Genomic DNA, 18633 nt, shown 5'->3' with positions numbered 1-18633 from the left:
TGGTCACAACTAGGAGACACTCTTTTAAAGACTCAGCATATTTTCTATTCTACTGTAAGCACCTTGAAAATGAGACTTAACCTGTAATCACTTCTTTTAATATTTTGTCACCTGCAGATTTTGCACTGGAACTGGCCTTTCCAGTGCTACTGTTTCAGTTCACGTTTTGCACAAGTGGAAGTGGAAAAGGGCAGCCCACCATGAACCATCTCGGCAAACAAATGCATCTGAGGTGTAGCGTAACTCATCAGGGAAAACTGGACACTTGAAAACAGTGAAGTGACTCAAAGGTTTAAAAAATATATATGTATTACGAGAGCCACAAAAAAGGTTACAGACAGAGCTCCACAAAGCCTGCACGGATACATTCCAACAATTCAAGGTGGCAGAATAGGTGAAATACAGACCATAAAAACGGTTTGACATTAACTTTCCAGACTGTCAGAGACAGCAACCTTGACCCCATCTTTCCCACACAAAAAAAAAATACTGAATATATATATATATCTATATCTCTAGTCTGGACCACAGATATAGTCCAAAGAAAACCACATTGCAATTTCCACATTAGGCTTATAGGAGAATAGGCATCATCTAAGGAACGTCCATTGTAACACCCATGAGGTGGTTATCTTAGGCCAACTTGACATAACATTATGCTTGGTTAGCGGTTTTAGAATAGCAACACAACACAGTTCATTTGCTGCACGTGGCTACTAACACATAGCTCTGTGCAACCCTTAGAGCTGACTTTAACCAAACTAAGTAATTACATTTGTTTTGTTTAATTTTAAAATAAAATGCAAATGTAAGATACTAGGGCAGTTCCTGCTATCACCTTTCTTAAAAATTCAAGACTTGAAGACTTCTTTAACATACTTGCTTACAGACACATTTTGAGACTGTATTAATGATCTTCAGGAAAATATGCCACCCTGAGGCTTTTTCCCTTGTTCACTTCAGGTTATGTCTGCATCCAGTTTTGACATAGGGGGCCAAATGCTGGTTGTATATCAGTGCAGTATTTGGCCCAGAGTTTCAAAGTCTTTGCTAGTCAGACTTTCTTATGAGGTCAACAAACAAAGTAGTAAAAAAAGAAAATATTAAGGCTTCAAGTAAAAATATTTCCTCTCTCTCCCACCCATGTAGTAAGGTACATTTAATTTCATAATACTCAATATATTATACAATTAAAGATACAGAGATCCAACTTTCCAGGCAGATTGTACTACAATGAAAACCTGGAGGCTAAATGGGAGTGTATGAACAGGGAACAAACGGCTAATAAAATGCAATATGCAATGAAAATTGATGCATAAACTAAACAAAAACTATTGCTGTCTTTTAAATAAGTAATACAATCCACAGCTAAAAATAAAAACATATTGAAAAGATTTAAGACTTCTGAAACATGAAATAAACATGACAAAAATAAAGAAGGTACTTTACAAGATGTGTTAACTTGTGCTGGATTTTCATGGCTGATCCCCACCTACTGTAAATTAGCATAACTTAAATGAGCTTTGATGGAGCCACACCAATTTACACCAGCTGAAGATTTGGCCTGCAGTGTCTGTAAAAACTGAGACTATCTGGGTAGAAGAACCTTACTGCTAATCTGTAAACTGCTTGAAGAACTATACTTTAACATGGGCTGTATTCTGCTCCAAAATTAGACTTAATAAATAGGTCCCCAGTCCCGCAACAGGAGCTATAGAAGCAGACACTTACATTTATGAGAAAATAGCTGCAGGTTCAGTGCCTTGGATGGAAATGAGGCTGGATTTGCTGCATGCAATCTCCTGCTAACAGTTCTGCTTAGATTATTCTTTCAGAAGATTTGAATAATTTCAACTCCAGGCTATGTGCACTGAATTATATGCAAACCTCAAAAAGAAAAAAAAAAAAAAAAAGACTTTGGTACCATTGTAAACCTATTAACAAGTCTAATGTCTCTCAACTGTGGGCAAAACTACTCACAAAATACATAATCCTTACATCTGAACCTGTAATGACACAGTGTATTCATTCTTTCCTCCCTTACCCTTTGTGAACTATGTCAAAATAACCCTGGCTACTAGTGCTTTATACACACAATACTGTGTTTAGTCTTATTGAGAAATTCTCTCATGAACTAACGTAGTTAACTTCAAAGGCTCTTTGGCCCTTCAAGTTCCTCAGTAGCTTTTTCATTTATAAATGCAGGAGAAAGAACAATCAAAGTGGAGCATCACTGGGATGCAAATCTCAAATATTACATTGGTGCAAATTTTCAGCCTTGCTTGCATGAATTTCATGTACGTATTCAAAGATACATGACAAAATGTGCCCTTGTCTCGCTCCCTAGCCCAAATTCAGTGTGTCACATATCCCCTCTTTTTCAGGGCTTACATATGGCATACATGATACTTTAAAAACAAGTAAGTCTTGTGATACTCTATGCACCAGAGTGAATTCCAGTCCTTGAGGAAGTACTGCATCTTCCTGAGGAGTTAAACAGTTAAAGATGGAAGAATTCTATAAGGCCATCTGGTCTAGCCCCTTGCCCCTGCAGGCTCACCTCTTCGAGAAATTTTTTTAATGACTTGTCCAAATACAGTTTGACTGTCCTAAATAGTTAGTCTTCAATACTCTGCCTTGGAAGACTAGTCCACTGTTCCTTCCCCTCCATCTTTTCTGCCCCCTTCTAAATGTCGACCATTGGTTACCAGTGACAACCCTTTGATTTACCTTTGGTTTTACATCTTTTAACTAATGTATTTGTAAAATTATGATACTCAATTTCCACTTCATTGCTTAGCCAGTGACATGTTTTTAGCCCTTTAAATCTTCTCATCAGCCAGCCTGTCCAGTCTTTTAATATATATTGATCCATCTGTACCTGATCCAGTTTGCCAGCATCTTTCTGATACCATGGTGCCTCCAATTAAAGGCAATAATATTCTACATGCCAGTGAGCAAATCTGCATAGAAAGACTATTGCTTCTCTGCTCTGCAATGTCCCTACAGTAGGCATTTAAAATACCACCTCGGCAATAAAATGCATACTGATTTCTAGTTCACTCTCTCGTAACTTTGGCCTATTGCAGCTGCGTTGCTTTCCAAGTTTCTCCGTTCAGGCAACATAAAGCATTACACAGAGAGATGATTAACTTTCTTATGTTCTCTTCAACCTTCCTCTCCAAAAAATGATGTGATATACAAGGGACATAATAAGCATGTATTGCAGCAGATGTCAAGATTTATCAAATCAAAAGATAAATTTTAACCAGGCAAAACTGAGGTCAATATTTGCCTTCTGGAATAATTAATCTCAACATACATGAAAACAAGACAGACGTTATCAACACATTCTGAATTGCTACCAAATATCTGGAGAGCTCTCCATTATAGTCAAGGACTGAAAAGGATTCAACCTCTTGAAACAAATATCCTGAAAAACTATGAATTTAGCTCTCTAGTCAAAACTATTCACTAGGAGAACCAGGTGGGAAGTCGAGGTTTCATATGCTGACTGGCTCAGTGATAAACAATCATTTTTAGTGACTTTGGCAACAGTCGCTCAGGATATTCTTAATTGCACACATGATCTGGCTAGTTAGCATTGGTCCAGATCTCAGTACTTTTGACTTCTGAGGTGGTAACTGAATGGGAAGGAAAAGGAGATAAGGAATGGAGAAAAGAAAAAAAATAATCCATTATTTGTCCCAAAATTCGCTTTGCTAGAGTCCTCACATTTGTGACAAAAGTAATGCACCCCTTTCTTGGTTTTTTTGGTAAAGTTGTCTTTAAATCCATCAAAGTAAATGTAGCTTTCTGGAGACAGAAAAAGGAAACCTCAGAATGTTAAATAGATTTGATTGATATTATTTTAAAAAGTTGTTCCCCAGGGGGAAAAAACCCAAACAGAAAATCCTTTGTCTAACAGTATTGAAGACCAGAGGGAATGTGCTAGTAATTAGGCAGACAGAAAATTTCTATCCTTTAGATGTACACTTGGCTCAGTTACACACACTGTAAAGTCACAGATCATGATAACCTTGCTGCAGGATTACAGACGGCAACAGGGCAAGGCAGTAAACCACGTTATTGCCTAAATCCAACAGGTAATAAGGACAGTGCAGGGGAAGCAGCTGACGGCTGTTTAAAATATGTTCCCATCCAAACATTTCCTTTTTTATCTGCTTGGTTTTGTTTATGAGTCAGAGAAGCCTTTAAAAACCAGAGGGAGCAAGAGGTCAGAGTGGAAGATCCTTACTGGTGGTGCGGTCCTTTTCGACGAGAGACGAACATACGCACGTGCGCGCACACACACACAATTTCACACACAGGAAGGCAAATGGCAGACAGTGAGAAGCTGTTGCTATCCTTTCTCCTGCTCCCGTCTGGGACCAGGGAGGCTTTTAAAGACAACACGGTGTTTGTGGCCCAAGTGCCCTTGCCTTGCTCCTTCCCAGGAGGAGGAACCCAACTTCTAACACCTGGGGGACACAGAGCAGTTCTTGCACACGCAGACTGCCCAGCACAGGGAGCCTGCTTTCCATGTTGGTAGGAAAACAGCAGTTGGGCCTCTGACTCCTGCCGGACACATCGCTGGCCAGAAAAACTGGGAAGGGGCATGGGAAAAGCTGAATGATCCTGGACTGACCATACTTTTTCACAGCACAACTGGTACACAACAGGTTTGTTGGACAGACGTACGCACAATGGCTTTAGCGCTCTCTTGCATGAAAGAAATCCACTCTGTGGTTGTGGTGTTAGGTTGTAGCCAGTTCCTGCCTGTTGCTTCAGGAAGAGTCTGATGGACTGTACAATTTTATTCCCTCGAGAATAAGGCTGCAGCTGGTTTTTGGCCAAAAGAGAAAGATGAAAACAGAACAAACCCAAAACAAGAAAAGGAGAGTGGCCGGATGCTGCTGCTCCTTCTTTGTTGTTACGTGAGTCTTCACAGTGCTCCTAGCTTCATGGCTGGCTGAGTGGATGGCTCTTTATTTTTAATTAATTTTATTTTACACTGAAATTTCATAGGTTGTTCCACCAACTCCAGACACCTTCTTAACATTTGAGTGTCTAGCAGGGCTGACAGGTGTCCCCTGGGAACTTGATGTTGAACCCAACCTGGATATTCCTTTTGGCTGTCCATTTATTTTACTGTGAGGTGTCTTCAACTGCATGTCATCCCTGCATCAAAAGAAATATCAAAAGATGCCATGTTAGTGATCAAAATGTGACAGCAAAATGGCTATCACATTCAGGATAAACAATTATCCCTGTTACCCTGAGTTCCAGTGTTGCAAAATATTCAAGCATGGGAGCAACCTGGTTGAAGCCAATATACTTGATGAAAAGCCACTGAAATGAGAGAATTCATTTGACCGTTAGGTTAGTGGATCAGACCACAGTAATATTTGTTCATTTAATTACTTCCTTAAATACTTTGTTGAACCAAACTAATTGCATAACCATTTGTAGGACTCAGGAGGGTTTAACTGTCACCACTGTTGACCTTAAGCCAAACTGTGTCTTACAATCAGAAATAAAATAGTCAGAAAAAACACTTCCCAGTTAAATATCCAGTTAGACAAAATTATGTTGCTCATCTCTGAAAGACATAAGAGAGAAGAAGCGTAAAAATTCTTTATGACAGAAGACACAAACTTAATCAAGTCAGGAAGCACTCTATGATGCCTGTAATTAAAGACCATATTCCAGATGGACTCCTTAAAATAATTTCCTTTCTTATGACCTACTGCCCAGGAGCATGGACAACAGGCTTTCCTCAAAAGATCTTTTAAATCTAGGCCACTACACACTAAAGCTTAATGTGTCTCATCCCAAAGACTCACAAAGTAATTAAATAAAAGCCTACTAAAGAACTTGTGTATGTTCTGGAAGTGCCAGCACAACTGGGGTCTGCTGTATTCTCACATCTTACTCCTGCACAGTGGATGTCTGCTTGGGTTTGCCTCAGTCTGAAGTTTAAGACTGGCTCATGCCAGCAGCAGTGACTGTGGGCTGAAATACCTTCCAGAAGGGAACGCTTTCTGTCTGCCTGCAAACCAAGGCAGCCTGAGCTATTTCAGACCACTCTGACTTTTTCTGGAGGCCAGAGGGTTTGATGGATTAACTGGATTCAAAAGGCAATTTCTTTCTTCACATGTGTCTGCAAAACAAAATAAACTATCCCAGACTTTTACACAGCTCTTAATAGGCTCAGAATAGCTCCAAAACTAAAAGCACTTTTTATGTGGCAACCTAGTCTGACAGCTGTACCCTGGAGCTGGAGCAGCAGGTCCATCAGCTCACACCAGCCCGGCTTCTCCTACGCGTTTAAGCTATGCTTGCACTACAGAATGGAGTTGTGGGTATCTGAACCAGCAAAACACACATACATAAATATAAAAAAAAAATTGTGTGGTTTCATAAAATGCTGCTGTATCCCCAAACAGACAAAATATGAAGGGACCAAATCCCAAATTCTACATTTGCCTCACCAAAATATTATAAAACCCTTAATTCAGCACTGAAATTCTCCTGAAGAACACAGTCTGCCTCCTGAAACAAGGCAGAAAGGAGCTGGGGAGCGTTAGGGGAAAGGGGAGAAGGGAAAGTCATTTGTAGTGTTACTGACAGAGAATATGTGCTAGGTTTACAAAACACAGAGTGCCTGTGGGAGGTTTACCTCATTAGGTAAAAAACTTCAAGTTTATTAAGCTATTTATTTATTAATCTAGGCACTAGACTTGACTGGAACTTCAGTAAAAAAGATCTTCTGCAATGGTATCATATGTCCGCAAGTTTAACATCTGATGGGACCTGTAGCTATTTTAATAGCTAGACCTCTTTTGCCAGACACTGTATTTTTCATTACTTCAAAGAGCTGAACTGAAATCAATTTACAGGCTCTACATTTTAAACAAGCACAATGTAAAAGCAGTGGGACCAACAGGCTGACAGCATAACCAAGAACCAGAGACTAAGAAAAGATAAACAGCTTTTCATATTAGCGCCTTTCCAACAGCAGCAGCTGACACATCCAGGTCTCAGACAGAGGGCAGAGAGGCAAAAGAAAGTCCACAGGTCTTTCACTGAAACAGGCTCATTTCTTTAAAATAGATGAAGAGGAAAAAATGGCTGTCTACCTCCTGAAAGTTAGATCTTCCACCAGTAGACAAATAATCTTAACAACTACAATTCACTTGAAACATTGAGGAAAAACATGCTGGCACTAAACTTCAGGAGAACTACAATAATGGTTCTCCCACATTTCAATAACTTTCCCCAAAATGTGGGATAATACTGGAGTGAGACACCTGGGACCTTAACCAGAGGACAGCATAGTGCAGTAAGTGCCAGATGCAAAGAAAACCTAGATATTTCTGATGAGCCCTCCAGGCCCCAACTTGGCTGAAATACTGCATCCTTTGCGGGATCATGTAGCTCTTTTCAAACTTTCCAAGCTTTATAGTCTCCAGAAGGAAGAGAAAGAAAGATAAACACATACAGAAGCTGCAGCTGAGGATCTTGCTCAGATACCACTTACTCAGGCTCTCAGCACAGCAAATCCTCTCTCTCCCCATGCTTTCTCACAGAAGGGAAGGAGGCAGCAAGGCCCTAAGGTAATACCAAGATGGTCTGTGCTTTTATCATCAGTTCTGTACTATGGGACACTCAACACAGCTAAATACCCAGCTGTCTGTGCCAAGGACAATTTCCAGGACTGGTCTCAGCCTGTTTCCCTTAGCACAGGGTACGCTTGCACGTGCTGTGATCCCAGCTTTGCCTCTGTGTTCCAGCAATGGCTGCGTCCAGTCTCCCTTTAGGCTGCAAACTAAAACAGCTCCACCCTTTTGTGCACAACAGGAGGGATAATCTGCCTCATATCTTGCAAATAATTATCCAATTCAGCTAAGACACTAAATCACTACGACTTCTACAACTTAACTGACAACCTGTAGTTCAAGTTACAGCAAATCTGCAAACATTTTGTCATGATGAGGTTGCTATGAGGGTGTCACAGAATTGAAGAGCACCCACAAACCTCCCACCCTTGCTAGCCTACAGCAAACATGTAATCTGGGTCGTGTTACAGCAAATCTGCAAACATTTTGTCATGATGAGGTTGCTATGAGGGTGTCACAGAATTGAAGAGCACCCACAAACCTCCCACCCTTGCTGGCCTACAGCAAACGTAATCTGGGTCATGACTCCAGCGAACCATGCTGCACTTGCTTGCAAACAGATTCACATTGCTAAGCAGCACCTACAGCAGTACATACCTTTGTGCTCCCACTGATTGCACCTCTGTAATTTCCACAGTGTTTACAAATGAGACAGCCTTCGGGCCTCCATAAGAAGGTGACCTAGGCATCCCTGTGGGGGACGATGGGACCTGGTGGCCTGGGGATTTGTAGGAGCCATTGCTCACCCTGCCCTGTAGTGCTTGATGGGACTGGACATTATTATTGGCTAAATCAGCTTGCAGAGAGGTTGTGGAAGTCCTTGGTGCTCTTGTCATTGCACTTGAGAGTGAAGACACTGAGGACTGCAGTAAAGGGTTCCTTGTGCTAAAACTGGTAGCAGCCATCAGATTGTCTCTAGATCCATATCTCATTGCCATGCTGCGTGGGTCTTCAGAGAGCGTGCTGACTTGCTGAAGGCTGTAAGAGCTAGGGGTGTCATAGACACCTGAGTCTGCAAACACTGAATCAGGGTGCGAGTGGAGGAGCTTCTCCCTCTCTTCCATCTCTTTCCTCTCCTGGATGGATGCCATAATGGTTTTGGAAAGGTTATCATAGCGGACTGGGGAGGGGTCTCGCTGATGTGGAGCTGGACCCCCCAGCACTGGGCTAAAGCTCTGCGGTGGTTGGCGTTGCAGCTCGCTCCCCCGTAGATGGCACATTTTGGCTGATAAATATGGGGAGTGGTACCCAACGGAGCTGACCACAGAATGGGCGATGCACTTCCTCCCCGAGGGCGACATGGGGTTTAGCAAACTGTCATATGAAAGACTCCCATTTCTGTTTGACAGGGAATTGGGAGAAAAGATGCTTTTGTAAGGGGTGGAAGCTGCCCCTTCAGACTTTATTGGATGAAGGGGCACTTTGTCTGTCCCTCTCCTGCCAGCAGATTTCAGGCTCAGGGATCGTGAATTGATGGCAAAGGAATCTATCTGGAGTGGGGAAGACTGATAGGTCTTGTGGAGGGAGCTCTTCCGGTAGCTGGGGATGTCCGAGCTGGGTTCGGACTGGTAATCAAGGCTCCTGCCATCCTCTTCTATCAGAGCCCCTTGACTGTGTCCCTCCTGCATGGTGACCTGAAACAGAGGTGAATATGAGAAACAGAAGCCAATGATATGTAAGTACAGGTTTGCTCTCCATGGTGAGTGCACGGGAAGAAAAGAGCTGGAGGTCTTTTCTCAGACTCTCAGCCCAGCTGTGACACAGGTTCATTATAAGAAATCTCCTAACTCCTGTTCAGCATATGGAAAAGCACCTTAGAATCAAGGAAGAGTTATTAATAATAAGCGCTAAATAATATTGACAGTAATAGATACGTCAATACATGGACACTGAAAACACAGAATGAGAGACTTTCTAAACTAAGACTCAAGTCTCAGTCAAGGTAAATCAGATTGTAATCTGATAATACTGCCCTTGGCAAAAGCACTTCGCTTCAAGTTTTCTGCAAATAGCTCCTCAGCTGAGGGATGCCTGGTTTTGCGTGCTGAGTCAGAAATACTTTAGGCTTCATTTCAACACACCGGGGACCAGCACACTCTTATCTACTTTACTCAGAGCTATGAATATTCAGTAATTCTGAATTTCTGGTCATAGGTCTTCAAAATTAAGCACCTAAGCATAATTAAAGCAGAGAGGCTCCTTCCCACCATTTAGACAACAAAACGAAGCAATTTTCTCTTTTTTGTTGCCTGTGTAGGACAGCGTGGCCACATCAGAGAAGGAAACATAGGCCATAATTTGTTTATGTGCAGTGAAAACAGGTAGGACTTCACTTTGTTTACTCTATGAAAGATTGCTTACAGTTCTGTTCACTTAAAGTGCTATTCTGTGCTAAGCACATGATTTTTGCTGTTATTTTTAAGGAAGAGTTTGCCATAATGCACAATAAATTGGTTACATTGGCTCTGCAAATACAGAATTATTATCAGTCACATATTTAATCAGAAATGCAGTCAATGCATTTTGTTCTTCACCTAATTTCTTTTAAAGGAAGATTATCCAAAAAAGCCTAATTGGCAAAAATCTGTTTTATTCTGAATTTTTCTTCAAGTTTTTTCTTTGAGCTAGAAGATAGGGAAATATGCAAAACAGCTCACTATCTTCTAGAGCATGGTGCTAAATTTGGCCTTCCCTGGAAAAAGGAGACCAAGCGACAGCCTGTAAAGGAGGAGGAGAGAGCAATGATGTAGCTTATAAGTATGTTTGTGCTACTTATCCTTGTACCCCGATCCGTCTTTCCTAACAGCTTTCACTGCTCAAAAGCAGAATTACATTGACAGGCTGAAGAACTGATACAGAAGAGACAACATGATATTCCTCACACCCAGCTAGTCTCTTTTGTACTGTACCTTATACTTAGATATGGCTTGGCAGACAAATACATGCTATCCTATCAGCTTGCCAACTGAACTCATTTTTATAATATACCCACTTGACTACTAGAAAGTTGTGACTACTATAAAATTGAACAAGTCCACAAAGCTGATTGTACGCACACCAGTCAGCCTATAGTAACAACAGCTTTTTAGGTTAGGATTGAAACAGCAGCCCTCAGAGTGAACATGCTGTACCCTGTTATCATTTCACAGCACTGCTCAGTCTCCTGGCCTAATCAGAACCTATCCTGTATCTATATTGCATCTATGGCTATGTACTAAATTAATAAAACAAGCTCGCCTTCCATGGCGCTCTGACTTTTGGCATCATGACCCAAAATACTGTTGCTTACACAGCTCAAAATTGCTAGCTGATGCCTGTAAATAGAGTATTTTGAATTGGATGTCAAGCCATTTTTCATGCAATAAAGTGAAGATGATAGGATATTAAACTTTTTGGATACAGTGAACACACCGTTGTTCTTATGTTCCCTTTCATAACCAACCTTTTCTTCATGAAGTGGACAAATCCAGAGAATAAGATTTACAATTATTGCAGTAAGACTAAAACCCGAACTTGGTGGTAGCTGGAATTCCACTATCTATCACCATCTTTCTTTTCAAAACGAGAAGGATACTAGAAAAGTTTTCTTTACCATTTAAGGAACATTCTGTCTTATTCCAGTGTTCCTGCAGTCAATTATATATCTCTACCATATTTTACTTTCCTTACTTGTATCACCCCCTTCTTGTTATTGCAGCGGTGACATTGGAGAACCTGATGAAATTAATTGTAAAAAAACTGCATTGTGTGTGGTATGTGTGTTTTAAGGGTATCTCCACTGGTGTGTGAAGACTTGGATACATATTGCAAATATACACGTTAGACCAGTGATTTTCAAACTGCTGTTCTCAGGTCCTGGGGGGCCAAGGAATATTTGCAACAAATCCATGAGAAATAAGTGAGAAAACCAAGCCTATTAGCAGTGGGCTTAGTTTTGCACTCTGCTTCCAAAGGGAACAGTGTAAACTGTTTCAAAACTCCTAAGCAAAAGAGAAAACAGTCAAAATTCCAGAGCAAGGCTCCCTAATTGCTTGGACCTCAGTTTTCTTGATAGGAGGAAATGATGCCAAGTGTTAGGAAGTGTTTTTTTTCCATATAACCCAAACGCGCTAGGAAGGTGCTAAGGAAGGTCAAACATGAGGAATCTTCCGTTAATTTTAACTAAAATATCTCTTGGGATGCTTTAAAAGTTCTTTGTTTTGCAAGCTGACATCTTAAGGAATCACTGAGCATGCTGTCTGTTGGCTAAAGGGTCTGATCCAGGAAAGCGATAAGCATGCCTAGCTCCCTCTGAAGTGAATGTGAGTTGGCACCTATGTCAGGAGAAGCCAATGGGAGGTGACACTTCTCAGCATCTCAGGATCAGGCCGAGACACTGGTAAAGCAGCAGTGCATGCCTGTCAGCAGGACAGATGTGTCAAGCTCAACAGAGGAGAGCTGTGAAAGCAGACATGTTTTTATAAGGAGCATAGTGAAAATATACACTATCACACAACAATGCCAAATGTTGTTATTTACTTCTCCACTCTGACATTCACTAGAGCCCTGCGGTGAATTTATCCTCAGCTCCATGTTGCCCAGTGTTAGCTGGGAGTGGATTCTCCCAGACTTGCTCACCTGCTCAGCCGTAGCATGGTAGTGGACTTTGGGATTGTTGCTGAAAGCTGGTCGATACTTGTACATAGCAGGTGTAGGAGGGCTGATAAGTTTGGGTGAAAGGCCACCTTCTGTAAAAGAAAAAAAAAAAAAAGGACTTTCTATTAAAATGTGTGGACAGAAAGCTATCATCCGTAATTCTTTGCTATCCATGGTCCTCTGCAAACAGATCTGTTCTGGAAAGAATAAAACTTGCTGTACTTTTGTGCAGAATTCCACCAAAATCAATGGGGCCCCTGTTGAAATAACAGTTCATTGCTGCCAGATCAGCAATCTAAAGAGAAGAAGAAACAAGGTATAATACATTAAGTGGGGTGACATATTTTGGTGAGTAGTAATTTTGCCATAATTTGAAATACTAGATATTTGGGTTGAATTCAGCTACTAGTTTTGTCTGAAAAAAAGAAGTTTTTTAATAGTATCAAAGCTTTAATTTCACATTTTCATAAAAGAAATAATTCAGTTTGTAATGCCTAAGCATTTCATGCTAATATTTCTGATTCCTTAGTTCAAAATGACATTTTTTATTTTTAAATTGATCGAAAAATTTAAGAAGGGGTTTAAAAGGGTTTAAAAACTCTGCAACACTGGTATGAAATATCCAACCTAGGCTTGAATGAACCACTTCAAGCTGACTTTTCTCTCCCTTTCCTGCTGTTCATTCCCCTAGCTCAGAACTCCTATAAATAGAAAAAACCCCTTCACCCAGATCCCATTACTGTTTTGAAAGAATACCAGAAGCCTTTTAAAGAGTCTGAAATATTTTCTTATTAATAAAAATAAAAAACTGATTATGCAACTATACCTTCACTGGTCCCCAGCTGCCCTTTTAGCTCAGAGTACTTGCTTGGATCTCCTTTGGGTGGGAGAGGTGGTTGCACATCCATACTTTTATCCTCCAGACCTTCCAGGCTAATTTTAGACTGAAAACGACCAAAGAATCAATCATTACCTGCAACTTGGTTAAACAACAGCACGTGTCAGAGTGCTGGATGTACCACAGAACAAGAACTACCTATACCTATAATGACAAAGATGATTTAGCATCCACTGCAGCCAAGGACTGTCATGTGTAAAATTAGCATTGTCGTAACAAGCCAGTATAATTTTAAATGCACTATCCTAGTCTACTTGGCATGCTAAATAAAATTATCATCACACTAGTTAACATGTGGTAGAAGACAATGGTGTTTTCTAGGATTTTTCAGCAACCTTCCAGGCAGCTCTCAGCAAGTAACTATCCAAAGAGCGTAGCAAGTAACTTTCCAAGGAGTGTAACAAGTAACTATCCACAAAAATCTTGCAAGGTGGCTTCTTTCGAATCCACTGCTTTTTATACGACTAAACAAATCCTTCTATTTCATGCCAGGAGAAACTGAAAAAAGAAGAGGAGAGAAGAGAACTCAGCTTCTGAGCCAATATTCCTTTCACTGGACCACAAGCCTTCCTGCAGTCTGGAAGCTCAAAACCTTCTTTGAATTAGAAGAGCTGAGCTGGTGGTACAAGGGTTCCCACACAGTGTTAGGTTCGTTAAAATTAATTTGAACGCCAAGAGGTGGCAACTCTTGGGACAGAAAGTAACTATTGCAAAGAACAGCCACCTCTTCCAAAAGATGCCCAGAGACATTCTATTATAGAACTGCAAAAAGGGCTGTTACTGGATCAAGAGCTGCTATTACTGAACCTGGGTTACTTTCAGAGGATGAAGTACATGACAAGGACTCAACCTCTATCGTTTTCTCAAAAAAATGCATCATCTCAAAGAGATTTTCAATGACAAACTCATTCTCAGGCTTGATAATGCTCTATTCATGCCTTTCAAAAGCAGCACTTGAAGGCTACCTTACCTTGCTCCGGCTGAGGTTGGCTTGGATCCCATTGTCACTGATCTTCACTGTGATCTGTCGCTCAGATAAATCAGGTCTGAGGAAAGGAGGCTTCACACTCACAGCTTGCTTTTTCTTGGGCTCAACTATGTACCTGATTAATTGTTCAACAGTCATCATTAAAATAAATAATAACCTAAGAACAAGGCATAAAGACAAGAAAATCTTCCTGCTTCCAGGGTATGATTTAGGAATGTGTCAGAATCTAGGTAAGCAAACTGCATTTATTTCAATGGATGTAATAATTAAAGAGCAATAAAAAGATCAGTGGTTTTTTTAGTGAACAAAAGGAGAGGATGCATTAAAAAACCCAAGCAATTCTTGAAGCACTGATGGACAAGAGCACAGTTCACATGAAGAGAGAAAGAGAGGCCTACCACCAATGGAAGCAACTTACTAGATCTTACCTAGTTAACATGAAACAGCTTCCCTGCGGTGGAAGATGGTGACTGGGGAAATAAGACCCAGCACATGGGGAGTTAACATGGAGAAGATGACGTGCTGTCAGTTCTAGCTTACCACACAGTGACTTGTTTCTGTAGCATGTTTAGAGTGTTCAAATAAAGGGATGTAAAAGAAACAGACAGGTCTATAGGAAGCAACAAATCTAAAGGGAAATGGCTGACTTTAGATACAGAATTCTAGTCCACTAGAAAGAAATTAGGTAAGTGCAACTGGGCAATGGCTGGACAATGTATAAATACTAATACACATGCAAGCTTTCTCTGTTTTATCTAGTGAATAGGACATTCTAGTAGTGATGGCTCAGTGATTTTCAATATACAGGACAATATGAACAGGTCTTCACAACACAGAAACATTCTGCTTGCTGAAAGTCTGAGAATAGCCATGATGATAGTACTTACACCCCTCTCTTAACAGGAGTGTCTCCCAGCTTCTAATATCTGTCTCTCTTAAAGTATCTTGACCTGATTTTCACATTTTGGTAAGTTTGAGAAGCAGCTATTCCAGTGTCTTCACTTTAACACACATAACAGTCTTTTAGGACTTACTTGTTGCATAGCGAAGGGAAAAAAAAAAAGGCAGATAATAGTGTCAGGGTCTGGAATTGCTCAACACCCTGAAAAGGCTCAAATACGTCTTCTTGTAGTACGATTATTAACATGTTTGCAGGCTGGTCAGCTCAGCACCTAGGATATTTATATTCCATCTGACCTATTGCATTAAAATCCTGATTTCAAAATGTGAAACGATAAATTCCATTTCCCCCAAAATAGAAAGCCATAAATAAAATCCCAAGTTCCATGATGTAGACCTCATTGAAAATCTGTTTTATGATAATGAAAGTGCCAGTGAGATTGAAAACCACAGAAGCCTTAAATTAGATTTAAGTCCTAAGGAGAAAGGCTGATTTTAGATTCCTTCCTTTTCTCCAGCAGACTAGAACACCTGGACATTGACTGTACAGTGCAAAAAGTCGTGTTGGGAATATGATAACATAGGGAAACTTACCTTGTTACTGAAATCCACTGGATAAACAAGTTGGTGAAGACAAGAGTATCAGCTCCTGATATAATTTGACATGCTCATTCCAAATAAACATTTCTGGGATGAGGGTTATGAATTACATGAAGAAAGCACCTGCTTGTACAGGTTACAGCCATGCAACAGTGAAGCAGCTATCACAGAGCTCTGCCTTCAGGAGTGTTTTGCTTTACTTTCCTGTTATTTCATCAATGGTCTTTAACTTGTGAGCCCAACCAAGCACATTTTCTTCCTCTGTCCCAACAACTACTCTGCCTCCCTCATTCCCAGTTGAAAGCATTTCTCTTACCTGGGAGCCAAGGGACTGCAGAGCACATGTTCCACATTTCCACAGCATCCTCGGGTAAAAGGATTCACTCCCCCACGGAATTTACCTGTCACCTGGAAACATATTCGGGATGGTGCTCAAACTTCTGGTTATATAAAAGTCATCATTCAGCCCTCAGAAAGCCAAGAACAAGTATGCCTTACTCTGACCCTACTGTCCTTCCCAAACAGATCGTTTTTCTTTGAATGCTGCACTTCCTTTCTCCTGCTCTAACACACCACTTCCATCAGCTGCTTCTAGCTAGGAGGCACACCAACTAAAGATCCTTTCTGAAAAGGGTAGTGAGCGCAATGTGACTGGGTTTGAAAGTGGCCAGATTCTCCTCTCCATGCTGCTCCTGCATTAGATTCATGCCTGCTGTCAGCCAGATATCCTGTTTTGGTCCCTTTCATTCCCCTGTCACTTCCACTCCTCTGCCTTGGCAAGTCCCCTCCAAACAAACAGGAATGTCAATTCAACATTCGTAATGTTGGATAAGAGCAATGTTTCCCCGCTATCAGCATCCCATCCCTAGCGACAATCAGTACAAGCCACTGCCTTATGCAGGAGGGTGCCAGGAACTCCCTGGTGATTATGCTGTTTGCCTGGAAATGAGCTAGTTTAATAAAAGCCAAGCCTCACTAGACTGGTGGGATCCATTCAAAGCTTCATAAGCATTATAAAGTGTTTGTACTCTACGGACAGATACTTGAAAGTAACCATATGGGGATAAATACCAATAAAGCCAGAGAGATTAATAGTGGTTGCCATTAAAAGCATGACTGTTGCTGTTTGCAAGTAATGCATTTTAATCAACTCATAGTTCTGATCTAGCAACAAGTTTACAGAGTACCAGAAAGACTTTAATTACTTGCACATAAAATAATGATGATTAAATGATTTTGCAATGTATTATGCTGGCCTCTTTGATATAACATAAAACTTTTTAAAAGGCCAAGAGAGAAATGTTGGAAGTTCTGAGTGTTGGAAGAGTAACCTGATGACTAAAACATGGGCCTGGGACATTTGGCACATCTGCATTCAATGCTGGGCTTAAGCTGACTTATGCCAGATGTTGGCAAAGCAATTCATATCTCTGTGCCCATTTTCTCAAACACCATATGAAAATAAAAGTTCTCTAACTCACAGATTACATTACTAATTATATCAATTTGGTTTCTAAAGTAGTTTGAAATCCATTGATAGAAAGCAGTCTCAGAAGGAAGGATATTTATTTACTCTATTCAGAAACTAAAAATACCAGGATATGAGCAGATGTTGGGTTATGGGTTATTGTGATTCCATAAAAGACTTTCAGAGGCATTCAGAAAGCTCACAAACATCTAAACTCAGCCACTATGCACTCCTAAATCACAGTCTGCCTACTATGAACGCTCAAAACCTACGAACTCTGGAATGAACAAATAACAAAAATTTACAGTAAAACACCAAAAATGTCTGTACCGCCGGCCTGTAAAATGTACTGGGAAAAGAGGACAAGTGTAGCTGAGCATATCGTAACTGGAAAGCTGACATCAGATAACTAACAGTGTGAGAAAAGAGAATTAATACTGAGACTGCAGGAAAAAAGTGAATGTTTTAAAACAGTGGCAAAGCCAGGAGCAGATCTCATATCCATCACTCCTGGTCTGCTGCTCTTATTACTTAGATATGCTTCCTTTGAAAGGGACCTGAAGGCCGGGAACATCCATCCTCTAGTTACAGCTAGGCAGTACAGATGACTAAACAGAAATTAAGACCAGGTTATATTTAATTTTCAGAAAATGTCATGAGAAGATTAATTAATCTCAAGTGGTTTGGTAGTTCAGGAAACCAAATCAAGCTAGGATGCATTTTCCAATAGTTATTACAATCAAGTTAAATGCAAAATTCTCAAGCTTTCTAAATGTTAGTGTAGCCATAAACACAAGAAATTAAGTTTTACCTTTTTTTAAATTTAAATTTTTCATTCCCCCTCAGCCTAAAATTTTCATGGACAATTTTCACCACTGCATGAAGACAAGCCTAAGGCAGACCATGATTTGGGCTATGAGACTGAAATGCCCTGGGTTTTATGCTACTATTGTTAGCACTATCAAACCTAATACTTGGCCAAAGTAAATTTTAAAATGAAGAGCAGCCGATTCCAAGCAGGACAGAGAAAAGCATTTAAAGATCTACAGCTATGGTAAGCCTGCTTTGTTCAAAGGCCACGTTAGGCAACAATTCAGGATGACTTCAGATTCTTTGCTTATGTAAACCTCCCACACTATTCTGGATAAAAGTTTTTATTGTCTCTTGCGGGATAGGAGACAATCTCATCCCAGTTTACGAAGGCCTGGCCTCAGACAGATGTCTTCATCTCCTACAGTCTGCACAGCAGCCATACAAGGTACATAAGCATGAAGCCATCAGCCTGCAGGACAGCTAGAACAGCACACTCCTCAGCATGAGCTAGAGAGTACCCATAGATGCAAGAGCAGAAGAAATGCATTTGGAAAAAAAAGTGAAAAAGGAGTGTGATGTGGAAAAAAAAGTGAAAAAAACCCCAGATGTGTGAGGGGTGCTTTGGAGCTGGAGCTGTGAAAGGGAAAAG

At 40.6% G+C, this 18633-nt stretch overlaps 1 protein-coding gene across 1 annotated transcript in view; it reads right to left on the bottom strand.

The window, feature by feature from the left end:
* Nucleotides 1–4992: 4992 nt before the first annotated feature.
* The window catches only part of ZDHHC8 (zinc finger DHHC-type palmitoyltransferase 8), a 113369-nt gene continuing 99728 nt past the window's right edge, over nucleotides 4993–18633 (bottom strand). Inside the window, exons 6-11 of the mRNA XM_059827705.1 lie at nucleotides 16020–16111; nucleotides 14186–14318; nucleotides 13144–13261; nucleotides 12292–12409; nucleotides 8280–9293; nucleotides 4993–5181 (exon numbers count right to left, since the gene is read on the bottom strand). Coding sequence (XP_059683688.1) covers nucleotides 5010–5181; nucleotides 8280–9293; nucleotides 12292–12409; nucleotides 13144–13261; nucleotides 14186–14318; nucleotides 16020–16111 — 1647 coding nt within the window. The 3' untranslated portion in view covers nucleotides 4993–5009. The remainder of the gene's footprint in view (nucleotides 5182–8279; nucleotides 9294–12291; nucleotides 12410–13143; nucleotides 13262–14185; nucleotides 14319–16019; nucleotides 16112–18633) is intronic.

Source organism: Gavia stellata, chromosome 21 (assembly GCF_030936135.1).
Source record: "Gavia stellata isolate bGavSte3 chromosome 21, bGavSte3.hap2, whole genome shotgun sequence".
NCBI lineage: Eukaryota > Metazoa > Chordata > Aves > Gaviiformes > Gaviidae > Gavia > Gavia stellata.
This window is presented reverse-complemented; position numbering and strand designations above follow the sequence as displayed.